Genomic DNA, 12,371 nt, shown 5'->3' with positions numbered 1-12,371 from the left:
CACCTATACAAGTGTGAGCCCATAAATGGGTGCTGTTTTAAGCCGCTAGGTTTGTAGCAGTTTGTTACACAGCCATGGAAGCTGACATCCTAGTTGTAGGTTTGTAGGACTTGAACAAATCCCCATTGTAGGACTTGTAGAACTTTGATCCCAGTGAGGCAGGCTTGCCTTGGGCTGAGTTAGAGTCCGACTCCCAGGCCTGGGGGGCCTCTTCTCTCAGCTCTCCTCTTCCTAATCTCAGTTTACTGTCTCGCTTTCTGGAGCCTTAAATCACCCTCAGACATTTCTAGCCAAAGCCTCCTCCTCCCCTCCTCCCCAGAGCCTCTGGCCCCAGCCCCTGGACAAGGCCAGCAATTGTGCAGGGGGTTGGAACCCACCACGGGGCTACAGGAGCTGGCGCTCGGCTGCCCTCCACATCCCCGCAGCCTTACCTCAGAGGAAAGCAGCTGGAAGGAGATATCCACTGTGGGGGCCTCACCATTTATGGTTTTCAGCTTGGTGTCCTGGGGAGGAGAGCGGAGCAGTCAGTCCATGCTGGCCAGGGCAGCTTCTGCCTCTGATCTGCCCGTTGCTACGGATTCCTCAAGAGGGGGCCTGCTGGGGGCTCTGCCTGGGGAGTGAGAGGGAGGCAGGAGCTGGTCTCCTGCCTCTGCTCACCCTCACTGCCTCGAACCTCCCTTCCCGGCTCCACTGAAGACCTGACTGGCACTTCCAGACCTGCGTCCTGGCACAGGGGCGAAAGTCCCATTTACTGAGGTCTATTATGTCAGGAAGGCCAGAAGTATTCTAGGGGAAAAAGTGGCATAGAAATAAACCATGATGATTAATTCTTATTGAGAACTTATTCTAAGCACTTTACACATATTTCCTCAAAAAAAAAAAAAAAAAAAAACAAAACCTCACTGCAACCTTATGAGAAAAATTCTATTACTATGAATCCATTTTACAGACAAGGAACTTGAGCCACCAGGACTTTAATTTTTCCCGCAGTCATATAATCTAATGAGAGGTGGAACCAGAATTTGGACCCAGACAGTCAGGCTCTAGAGCCTGGGCTCTTGGCTCTCTTATCCTACAGAGAGATCCTATAAAGGCATGTTGATCCCGTTTTAGAAGTGGGCACTCTGAGGTTCAGAAAGTCTAAGAAACTTGCCCCAGGTTGCACAGTGAGACCTAAGGCAAGTCAGGATTTAAACCCAGGCCTGTACTCTTGCCACCGTCCGGTGGGGCCTCCCTGTGCTTCTCTTCCTGTCGCTGGGGCAGGAGCTTGGGGAACTCCTTACACTCGAAAGTGGTCGGCTTCCGTGGTAGGGGCCCCGGGGGAAGCTGCCGGAGAAGCTAGATTCACTGGTGTTAGTGGGGCAAGGTGGAACAGGGTGGGGTGGGGCGGGAGCAGGCACCGGCATGGGCTCTGCTGGGGGCACTCACAGTGATGGGGAGCCTCTCCACACGAAGCCCATTCAGACCTTTCCCTGCCAGCATCTTGCGGTACAAACGGCTCTTCAGTGGCAACACGGAGACGCCCAGGGGCTTGCTGAGGGTCCAGGGCTCACCGCCTTTCACTGCGGGGAGGACCAGCTGGGACTCCGGCCAGAACCCCAGCCCAGGCCCCCGGGCCCCGTGTTGGAGGCTCCAGCAGGCGCTCGATCCTCTGGTTCCTAACATCCCGTTCTCCCGCGCCTCACTTCCCTGCCTCCTGGCCTTGCCCTGCCCAAGTAGCCTCCTCCTCTGCTCTTAGGGCTCCCTGAATTCGAGGCCAGCTCTCCACATATTTGGTGTTTCTAGGTTGTACGTGGATCTCCCCCGTCTCTGCCCTTGGGGGCCTTACTCTCTCCGTGGTGGAGCGCCTGCCTGGCTCCCTTGTCCTTTGGCATGGGCAGGACACACGGGTCCTATTCCCATGTTAGATCCGTGCATTTTTATCACACGACTACCCCCTCCCCATGTGCCCGTCAGTGAGGACGGAGGGATAGATCCCTCAGGGCTCACAGCTTGGAGGGGAAACTGGCGCCCGGCAGGCGCTCCTCCACCTGTCTGCATGCAGTGGGGCGTCCCTGCAGGGGGCGGAGGCAGGTGGTCTGAGCACCCCCTGGTCCTCAGGTCCTGATGCACGGCTACCCCGGCACCAAGGGGCACTCACTGGAAGTCGAGGAGTAGTATTCCAGCACCAGGGCTGTGTCTTCTGAGAAGTTGGTGGCTCCATCTCGACCTTGGAAGAGGAAGGACTGATTCCACGAGGGCAGCTCAGGGGGTCCCCCAGGCTTGGACAGCTGAAAGAAGATAGTGGGAGTCAGTGGCGGGGCCATGGGTTCTCCCAAATGGAGGGATGTCCAGATATAGCCATACGTGTGTGTCTACACACATCACAAACGTTCGTCCCAATTATAAAGGCAACAGACGTGTAATGAATGAATTTTGGAAAATATGGAGAAGTAGAAGGATTAAAAAGAAAAACCCCAGGGGTGCCTGGGTGGCTGAGCCAGTAAATCGTCTGGTTGTTGATCTCAATTCAGGTCTTGGTCTCAGAGTCACAAGTTCAAGCCCTAAGTTGGGCTCTGCACTGAGTGTGGAGCCTACTTAAAACAAAAACAAACAACCCTCCCCCCAAACACCGTAGATTCCTACACTAAAGACAACTGTCCTAAGGCTGTATGTTTCTTTTTTTTTTTAAGATTTTTATTTATTTATTCATGAGACACACAGAGAGAGAGGCAGAGACGTAGGCAGAGGGAGAAGCAGGCTCTCCGCAAGAGCCCGATGTGGGACTCCATCCCAGGACCCCGGGGTCATGCCCCGAGTCAAAAGCAGACGCTCAACCACTGAGCCACCCAGGTGCCCCAGGCTGTGTGTTTCTTTCTAGTTTTTTCCTAAGCCTATTCTGTACTTAATTGTCATCCTAACATCCTATGCTTTTCATTTACTGTGAAAATCTAAGCATATCCAGAGTCACAAATAATACTTGGTATCCATGATCTCAGTAGCCAGAGGATATTTTGTCACGTCCAGGTGCCCTGGTTTCCCCCTTCCCACGTGGCCCTACAGTAACACTGCATTGCATATTCTTTGACATGTATTTCTGTGTCTCAAATCATTTCCTGCGTACCCAAAATGGGAATGCTGAGTTCAAGGATGTGCCTTTTAAGGCACTTGACTACTCGTGGGTAAACTGTTTTCCTAAAGAGTTGCGCCCACTCACACCCATGGCTGGTGGTGTCATAGAGGCCAAAGGAGACATGAACTCCACCCTTGGGCCCAGCCCCCCTCTGCCCCACATGGGTTGCAGAGGCTCTTCAGATGCCTGAGCCTTGGTGCATTGGCAACGCAGGCCTTGGGGATTTGGGGGATTTGATAGCACACCAGGCCCCAGCTGGGGCACGGGCGTGAGTCATATTTACACAGTGAAACAAGACGGCATTGACTAGAGCCCCGAATAAGGGGGCTGCATGGGACATTCCCGACGGTGGTCACAGAAGCTGTCTTGCAGGAAGCAGGACCAGAGGACGGCTCTGAAGCAAGACGTGGGAGGGCAAAGGGGAGGAGGGAGGTCTTCTGGCTGGGAAAACAGAGGTGGTGGTGGTTCCAAGCATGGCAGGGCTGGAGGATGCCTGGAATAAGGCGGGACTCCAGGGGGAGGAGGCCTCTGCAAAGGCTGGAAGGTGGGACAAGGGGGATGGAGCACAGCAGGCTGCCCTGCATGGTCCCCACACAGGGAGGGGCTGGGGTCGTTGGTGCAGACTCCCCCGGAGGCTGCCTCGCCTAGTCCCCAGCCAGGGGCTGTCAGTGACAGTGGAGGCCGCTGCCACCTCCCGCTCCCCTGCGGGAACCCGTCATTGCTCAGAAAGGTCAGCACAAATGCACTGGCTTGGAGAGTTATTGATGCAGGATCTTGAAATATCAGTGTGGGTCCACCCGCCCCCGCCCCCGCCGCGGTGGCAGGCCCTCCTGCCTGTCACACTAATGTGTCCGCTCTGGTTCTCTGAGGCCCAGCCCAAGGCTCAGCTGTGTCTGCCTAGGCCCCTGCCCCTGGGGACATGGGCTGCAGTCACTTTGGGGCTAGGGGTCCTGAACACAGGGACTGTGACTGGGGTGACCGGACTGTTCCTGAGAATGGGCTCTGGAGGGAGCTCAGGGACAACCACGGGGCCACCAGGCCAGGCTAAAGAAGCTGCTTCCAGGTTCTGTGGGGCTTGGGAATGGTCTTTCAGGACTGATCCCCAAACCATGCCCATCCCAGAGCTGCCCCATTCTCTTGGGAGCCTCAGGGGCCTCCCTGTAGCCTGGACCATCTGCCAGGCCCTGGGGCACTCAGTCCTCTTCTGCCCCCATCCCTTGCTCCCACCCTGGAAGGGGGACATTTAATGGCTGCTGGCTGTCCTCTCTGGGGCCTGTTAATGTGTCCAAATGGAGTCGACTAAGCAAGAAATAGTGTCTGACTGCTCAGTAAGGACAGGTCTTTCCCTGAATGGGTTCCCAGGAGTCCTCCTCCAAGAGAGATCCCTTGGGACCTCCACCTGGGGAGAGAGGGGCGGCTTCTCTTGCGTGTGCAGGGAGGGAGGGAGGGGGAGCGGCAAGGACTCCAGGTTAAGCCTCCTTTGCAGTCTGATGCCAGGGCCCCGGGGAAGGTGTTGGTGGCATGTGTGTGTGGCGGGGTGGGGGCAGGGTGTGTGGCGGGGAAGCCACTGACCACAGACGCTAATGGGCAAGGCCATGGCGGGCTGTAGAATTAAGGAATGTGATTAACCCTCCGCTGTGATCTTCAGCAAAGCCATTAACCCCTGGCCACTGAGGCAGACCCGCCTTCCCTGGGGCAGAGCCTTCATTACGTGAAGGCTACGGCCCTACAGGCCTCCTCGCATTTCCCCTGGGCCCCCGCATCCACACCCACACCTACCACAGCCGGCTCTGCGCATCCTGGGGAGAGGCTGAGGCTGGGGGACCTCGAGGGAGCTAGGACACCCTGGCTCTGGACACCTGCTTGGCCACCAAGGTGAAAGTTCAGCTGAACTCAGCCGAGACGCCTGGGGGCGTCTCCATGCTCTACACCTTAGGAGTGCTGCGGGGCATCTCGGGGAGCTAGAGTCAGACCCTGTCCCCTCTGGAGCTCACCATCTTCCTAGGTGATGGGACACGGACACACACACACACACACACACACACACACACACACTCTCCTATGATCCATGCAGAGGTCTAAGCAAGTATGGGTGGTGGGAGCTGGGATGTTGGAGGAGAAAGCAAGGACTCCTGGCTGGGGCGGGGGGGATCCGAGGGAGGGGCCATTCTAGGCTGGGTGCAGCGAGACCGGAGAGGACAGCATGTATGTGGACACCTGGGCACCCAGTGCACCTGCCGGAAGCCTGTGGGGCTGGGCCGGTAGGCCTGGGAGCCGTGACTGCCCGCCAGGGCTGCGTCCTGTCAGCCAGGGGTCCAGGGGAAGGGCCTGAGCGGAGGCCACTCCTGTGGTCCATGCGAGAGACGAGGCCCGCGACAGGGGCCCCATGAGAGCCTGGGTGCCCACGGGCGTGGGAGCTGAGTTAGGGGAGGACGGTGGGCAACTTCTTTCTCCTCTGCTTCCTCCCCATCGGCCAGGAACTCTGCCTCAGCTCTGCAGGGAGGGCAGGCCAACGGGGGCAGCCTGTCGGGCAATGGTCCCCCCAAAGGTGCAGGGTGCAAGGGGGGAGGAATTGCTGAGTCCCGCCCCATTTTGGGCCCTGCGGCCCAACCGTCCCTTCACTGACTGTGGTGCCTTCATCACCAGGCCTCCAGGGGCGTGAAGCTGACCCTAAGGGCCACTCTCCTCCGTCCCAGGTGACCTGCTTCGGCCGGTGGCCCACCCCTTCCCCACACCTGTCACTCAGAGACCCCACGGTGATGCCACGCCCCCCGTAATTGGCTGAGAGGAGCATACATGACCCAATTCTGGCCCATGAGACAAGAGGGGAGCGTCCCGGGCCTTCAGGAAAGCCGCAGGTGCAGGTGCAGGTGCGGAAGGGAGGGGCTCCCTCGCGGGTCCTGGCCCTGCCTGGATGGGGTGCCCTGACATTTTGCTTCCAAGAGCTGTTAGCCAGCTGCAGGTGGCAATTCAGGGGTGTCGGGAGCAGGTCCTGGGGACACCGCTGACATGGTACATCCACCAATTCCGGCAGCTGCCTGCCTAGGGCCCCGTGCCCAGCGTGACGGCAAACCTCGTGGGGCCTCGTCCCTGAGGTGTCTGTTACTTGTGGTCTCAGGGGGCATCTAACACTGGGGGAGGAGCAGCTCCGACAGGGGAGGAGCCCCTAAGCCCCCACCCCCACCCCCCACGCTGTGTGCACCTGAGCCCTTTAGAGTGCAGCTGACAGCCCAGTAAGGGTAGGACTCCGGGACTGGAGGGACCAAAGGCCACGCAGCTCACAAGTCAAGAGCAAGAGGCAAACCCAGGTGCACCAGGCCCTCAAATCGCCGCTGCAGGGCTCGGGCATGTGGGCAGGGTGGGGAGGAGGTCACAACAGCTCAAGGTGTCAGGGGGCAGGTGGCCCCGGACACTACCTGGCCCAGCCACCGCCCCTGAAGTCAGGTGAGGCGATGGAGGCGCAGGAAGGGAAAGTGGAAGGGCAGCGTGAAAGCTGCTGGCTGGCACCCACCCCCACCTGCCCCCCACCAGCAAGCCTGCCCGGTCCTCGCCGCCCGCACCTCTGTGAGTTCTCAACCTGCCCGAATGCCATGTGGCCTCATGAACTTCGACAAGTGTCCTGGTGTCCCAGGGCCCCTGGCCTCCATCCCCCACATGCGGGAGGCCCTGGAGGCAGGTCTTGGGACCTAGGGGCCCCTCCGCTACACAGACTGGTGGGGCAGCAAAGGCAGCCGGAGAGGGCCCGGGGCGGGGAGGGGGCTCCCTCATTACAGCAGCCAGGCCTCCTGCCCCTCGGGATCGCCTGCTGATTGGTTCATAATTTTCTGGGCAAATGCAGGGCCATGTGTGAGAGGACTCTGGGGAAATCAGGCCGAGGATTGGTTTGGGTTTGAAGCCTCTATCCCCGGGGTCCCCCTTCGTCCTACCCCTCCCTGCCACCATCATTCTTGTCCATATTTGAGCCTTCAAATGTCCTTGCCTTTAAATGAAGGGGGCTCCAAAGGGGTGCCTCATTCTGTATTTGCCATGCCAGACATGAAGAGTGGTGGGCAGACAACAGGAAGGACTTCCCAGGCACCCCTGTCATCTTTAAGGCTTCTAGGAATGTGGGGACCATCATGTGGGGCAAACTCCAGCTGAAGTAGAGACTATGGGAAGAGACGGACCCGGCCACTCCCTGGTACCCAGCCGCAGTCTGCACACCCCTCCGCCACGTATTCAGACACACCACTCACTCTCCCCTCCGGCCCTGAACGTGCATCTGTCTTGTCCTGTGCACCCCAGCTCCACTCCCGTGCTCTTGTTCCCTATCGCCCTGCACAATCCCTCCCCTATTAAACACTCAAGAGTCTTGTGTCTGGATACCCGCTCCAATCAGCCAGGCTTCACGTCCCTCTTGCCTCGAATTAAAATTTATTTTTTGTTGTGGCAAAATGCAGACAACATAAACTGTCCCGTTTTAGCCGTCTTTAGGTGCACAATTCAGTGGCATTAAGTAAATTCACAATATTGTCTAACCATCACCACTATCAATTTCTAGAACGTTCTCACCAGCCCAAACAGGAAACTCTGTACCTATGAAACAATAACAGCCCCCCCCCCCCCAGTCCCTGGCGAGCACCCTTCTACCTCCTGTCTCTGCGAATGTGCGTACTCTAGGGACCTCCTATCAGCGGCTTCAGACATCATTTGTCCTTCTCTCCTCTGCCTTTTACAGGCCTGACAGTCCCTCCTGGTTTGTTACTAGGTCACCCACTACCTGTGTGGGCGTGTGACCCTTTCATGTGCGTGAGGCCTTCTTCTTCCCTGGACCAAGGGCGCCCTGAGGGCAGCTCCTCCACAGCACAGGAGGCTTGGCTCTGGGGACACAGTAAACCCCTTAGGGGTCAGGGGAATAGCCCAGCGAGGGAGCCAATGAATAGACACGTGGGTGGGACACTGGAGGTGCACGGGGAGGGGGGGAAGGGGGGACCATACCTGAGGGCACCCGTTCTGGCTGCCCCGAGGAACGTCGAAGCGCATCATGGATGGGTTAGGGAAGGAGAGGCGGGTGATGGGCAGCCCCACGGAAGCTTCGTCCTGCTTTATCTGGTTGACCCTGGGGAGGCAAGGAGACGGTCAGCCCACAAGTGCCGCGGGTGGCTCAGGCCTGCAGGAGGGTGCAGGGCTCTGGACACCAGGACAGGTGATGGACCCTGGTCCTCTGATCACCGGCCCAAGGCGTGACTCGCTGTGGCCTGGCCACATCTGACTGCCCCAGAGGCCCCATCTTTAAAAAGCCCTGCCATTGGAAGTCCTTGCCGAAATGACCCACCCTGGTGGTGGCAGTTCTAGTTTAGGTCAAGGGGGACGTGGAGGCTGCAGGGGCAGGGTCCAGGGTGTGTGTGTGAGCAAGTAAGTGAGCGAGCGAGCAAGCGTGTGGCCATGTGCCTAGCTCTTAAGAGGGCTGGGAGGGAGTGTATCAGCTTCATTCCTTCAATAAGCAAGGAGTGTTCACAGGTCAACAGATGGTGTGGCGCAGTCCTGTTGGGCCAGAAGAGTCAGAGGAAGTGACAGAGGCAGACAGCTGATCCCCAGGAAATGGAGCTGTCACACAGGGCCCATGTGCACTGGGGGACTCCCCACGCTGTGTGACCCTCAGGGGCCACGCTAGCCCAAATACCCTTCCTGAGGACGGCAAATCCACCAAACCCCCAAAGGTGGTCTGGGGAGGAGGGGCACGAGTTTGGCTGGGGCCAGGAGACCTCAGGAGGGTGAGGGAGAGGACTCACAGGCGGGGCTAAAGGTCATGAAGTTCTGAGCGGACCCACAGGCTGCCTTCTTTGGGAAAAACCATTGGCTGGAGCCTTGGTCCTGTGGGACGGGGAGCAGGTGTGGAGGGCTGAGGACCTCCTCCACGGGCTCGCTCCCCTGCAGGGAGTTCTGAGCCGCCCCTTCCCAGGCAGGGACTGTGGGCAACTTCCTGAACCTCAGACCCCAGTGGGAGGTTTGAAAGGCCTTGGGGAGGGGAGGGTTCTAGGGCTCCTGGAATCAGGGCCTGTGGTGGCAGCGACAGCCCTTCCCCTCCTCTGTCCTCTGCCCTGCCCGCCCTCTCCTTGCCCACACCCGCCTGGGCCCCACTCACTTAAAATCATTGTAGTTGGGAACCACCCTGGCAATGACCACCATGGGGTCACGGTTGTTGACCAGGGGCTCATTGACTCCCCGGAGAAAGACCTGGGGAAGAGAGGAGGCAGGTGAGCCTTGGGTGGCTTTGAGCCCTCTCGGGGACAAGGCCAACCCGCCTGCCACCTTTCTCCCCAGTAATGAGCTCGTCCCTGCCTCCATCTGCCTCACTTACTTCCTTCTCTGCTCAAAGCTGCCCTCCTTCAGGCCCTGACTAGGCCTTGGGAAGGCAGGGGTAGGACACGGATTCTGTCCCCCATATGCCTCCACTGCCCTCCCGAGCGACTCCTGATCTGGCTCCTGGCCCTCACCCCTTATCCACCAAATGGGCTCCCACTCACCCCTCAGCGCTCACCCCAACCCCTCAACTGTGAGTCCTGTGGCTCCTCTTACTTCTGACCCCATCACTGGCCTCTGCTTCTATTTTGCCCCCCAACCCATCCCCTTTCCCCAGCAATTTAATACATGATGGCAAAAACTGCTTTCGTGAAAAATGAATTAGACCGTGTCATCCCCCAGCTTGAGACCAGCAGTGACTCCTCCCACTGCCCTTGGAATGAATTCCACAATTGTTACCGTCAGGGCCAAGGCCTGCATGTGTTGGCCTGTCTGCCCTCGGCCCCCAAGTCCTCCCTTGCTCCAGCCTCACACGTCTCACCCCTCCAACCTGCTCACTTGCTTCTGCCTCAGGGTCTTTGCACATGATGATCCCACTGCCTAGACTCCCCACCCCCACCCCCGCCCCAGCAACTCAGTGGCTGGCTCTCTCTTCCCTTAGGGTTAACCGTCACCACCTCTGGGAAGCCTTCTGTGACCACTCCTGCCAAACTAGCCCACCCCCTTCTCTTAGCCCCCGACCACCTCTTCCTCGGCACTCCTCATAGCCTGTGTTCACTCTAACTTCTCTCTTTTCGTGTTCTGTCCATCTGGCTGGAACCAAGTCTCCAGAGGGGCAGAGACCATGTCTACCTCAGTCACTGCTATGTCCCCAGCTGTTAGCAGACACACCTGGCACAGAGTCAGAGCTCCGTGTGTGTTTCCGGGATAAATGAGCTCCATTTATGAAGGAGAAAAGTAGGGGACCGGGCAGGGAGAGGCTGTGTTTGAGTGTGAGAGAGACAGAAGCGCTGACAGCTGGGAGGGGAGGAGGAGAAGCCAGGCCTCAGGGAGGGGCTGGGCTTGAGCTGCTCTTGGGGGATGGGTGAGGGTCCTGATTACGGGGTGCTCTTGGGAAGGCAAGCAGCGAAGGAAGGGGCTGCGAACACAGCTGAGGGGCCACTCAGGAAAAGCTGGGCCACTATGTTACCGAGGCTGGTCCCCGCTCCACTCTGGGCCTGAGGATCCCAGCTCAGACCCTGAGGGGTGGGACGTTACTGTGCTGGTCCTCCTCGCTCTGACCTTCATGGGGAAGAGGGCACCTGGGACTAGGGGCTTGCTCTGGCTCCTCTCTCCTCCTCCCTGCGCACTCCCTTCTAGGCCCCTCTGCCAGGACCATCTTAGCTGGTAGCTCACAACTCCCCACACGTGTGAACTGATCAGGCCTTAAAAGAGTGCTTAGGAAAAGGCACCTGGGTGGCTCAGTGGTTGAGCGTCTTCCTTCGGCTCAGGGCGTGATCCCGGGGTCCTGGAATCGAATCCCACATCGGGCTTCCCCACAGGGAGCCTGCTTCTCCCTCTGCCTGTGTCTCTGCCTCTCTCTGTGTGTCTCTTATGAATAAATAAAATCTTTTTTTTTTAAGTGCTTAGGGCCTTTCAGGGTTCACTGGGGTCCCTGGAGACTGAATCCCTGACCCAGATTCAAAGGACTGGATCTGATGTGGGTGTTTCAAACTTTGAGTGGGGCCAGGAGTCTGGGCTGAGGGAGTCCACTGCAGGGCTGTCAGGCCCTAGAGCTCACAGGGACTCCAACAGGTGTAGGGGCTGAGAGTAGGTCTCTGAGAGGTGGGTGGTCGTGGCTAATTTACACCTGTTCAGCGCTGAATGGTCAGGTGTGAATGAGATAGCTGCCCAAGCCCACTTGCTCATGACAGCCAATAAGTAACAGAAGCAATTTCTCTTCCCACTGTGCTCTCCAGTCTGCCATCAGAACCAGAAGGGGGGACAGCTGTGCTGGGGCCAAGGGGTAGGTGGAACGTTAGAGACTCTATACCGGTAATTCTGGGGGCTGGGGTGGGAGTGGGGTGGATCCTCCGTGGAGACTCCTGCAGGCCAGGGTTCTGCTGGGTCTTAAGCAAATGGCCTTTTCACTGTGGGGTGTGGCCTGGGAACAGCAAGGTCGAGCTGTGGCCACTCTTCCTTGTTTCGTGTGTGTGTGTGTGTGTGTGTGTGTGTGTGTGTGTGTGTGAGAGAGAGAGAGAGAGAGAGAGAGAGAGAGGGTTGCTGTCAGGTCTCAGGAAAGGACATAATGTAAAAGGGAGGGAGACTGGAACAGAGGGAACCTGCAGGGCTGACCTACACTAGCATACAAGGTGGCTATAGGGTGGTAAGCCCTAGATCAAGAGAGAAAACAAGAAGAGAATATGGGCCAAAGTGGAGGCTTCCCCCCCCACATGAGATTCAGGCAGACAGAAGCCTTTGGGAGCTCCCCCTTCTCCATCCTCCCTTCTCCATCTCCCTTCACAGTGTGTGTGAAGCAGAACAAGAGATGGCAACGTTAGGGCAGGACTGTGTCCGGAAATGCTGGGAAAGGTTAGGCTTCATTTTCATCTCTATCCCTATCCCTGTCATCCCAGGGCTTGTTCTTCACAAAATATTTTGGTTATTCCTTTTATAAAGATCTTATTTACTTATTCATGAGAGACACAGAGACACAGGAGAGGGAGAAGCAGGCTCCATGCAGGGAGCCCGATGCGGGACTCGATCCTGGGACTCGATCCTGGGACTCGATCCTGGGACTCGATCCTGGGACTCGATCCTGGGACTCGATCCTGGGACTCGATCCTGGGACTCCAGGGTCACACCCTGGGCCGAAGGCAGGTGCTCAACCGCTGAGCCACCCGGGCGTCCCTATTTTGGCTATTCTTGTAAAGCCCTATTGCTTTTTCCCTTCTTGGTTTCTTTCCCAGACACCCCTCTCTGCGTCACAAAGTCAGGC

At 57.9% G+C, this 12,371-nt stretch overlaps 1 protein-coding gene across 6 annotated transcripts in view; it reads right to left on the bottom strand.

Moving 5' to 3' along the window:
* The window catches only part of CCDC33 (coiled-coil domain containing 33), an 88,327-nt gene that overhangs the window by 49,928 nt on the left and 26,028 nt on the right, over positions 1–12,371 (bottom strand). For all 6 annotated transcript variants that reach the window (XR_013370568.1, XM_077881867.1, XM_077881866.1 and 3 more), the window contains exons 6-10: positions 9,237–9,328; positions 8,090–8,210; positions 2,141–2,270; positions 1,429–1,562; positions 432–503 (exon numbers count right to left, since the gene is read on the bottom strand). Coding sequence is in view for 5 of the 6 variants with exons in the window: in XM_077881867.1 (XP_077737993.1) it covers positions 432–503; positions 1,429–1,562; positions 2,141–2,270; positions 8,090–8,210; positions 9,237–9,328 (549 nt within the window). In the remaining variant the exon portion in view is untranslated. The remainder of the gene's footprint in view (positions 1–431; positions 504–1,428; positions 1,563–2,140; positions 2,271–8,089; positions 8,211–9,236; positions 9,329–12,371) is intronic.

The sequence above is a fragment of the Canis aureus genome, chromosome 32 (assembly GCF_053574225.1).
Source record: "Canis aureus isolate CA01 chromosome 32, VMU_Caureus_v.1.0, whole genome shotgun sequence".
Lineage (NCBI taxonomy): Eukaryota > Metazoa > Chordata > Mammalia > Carnivora > Canidae > Canis > Canis aureus.
This window is presented reverse-complemented; position numbering and strand designations above follow the sequence as displayed.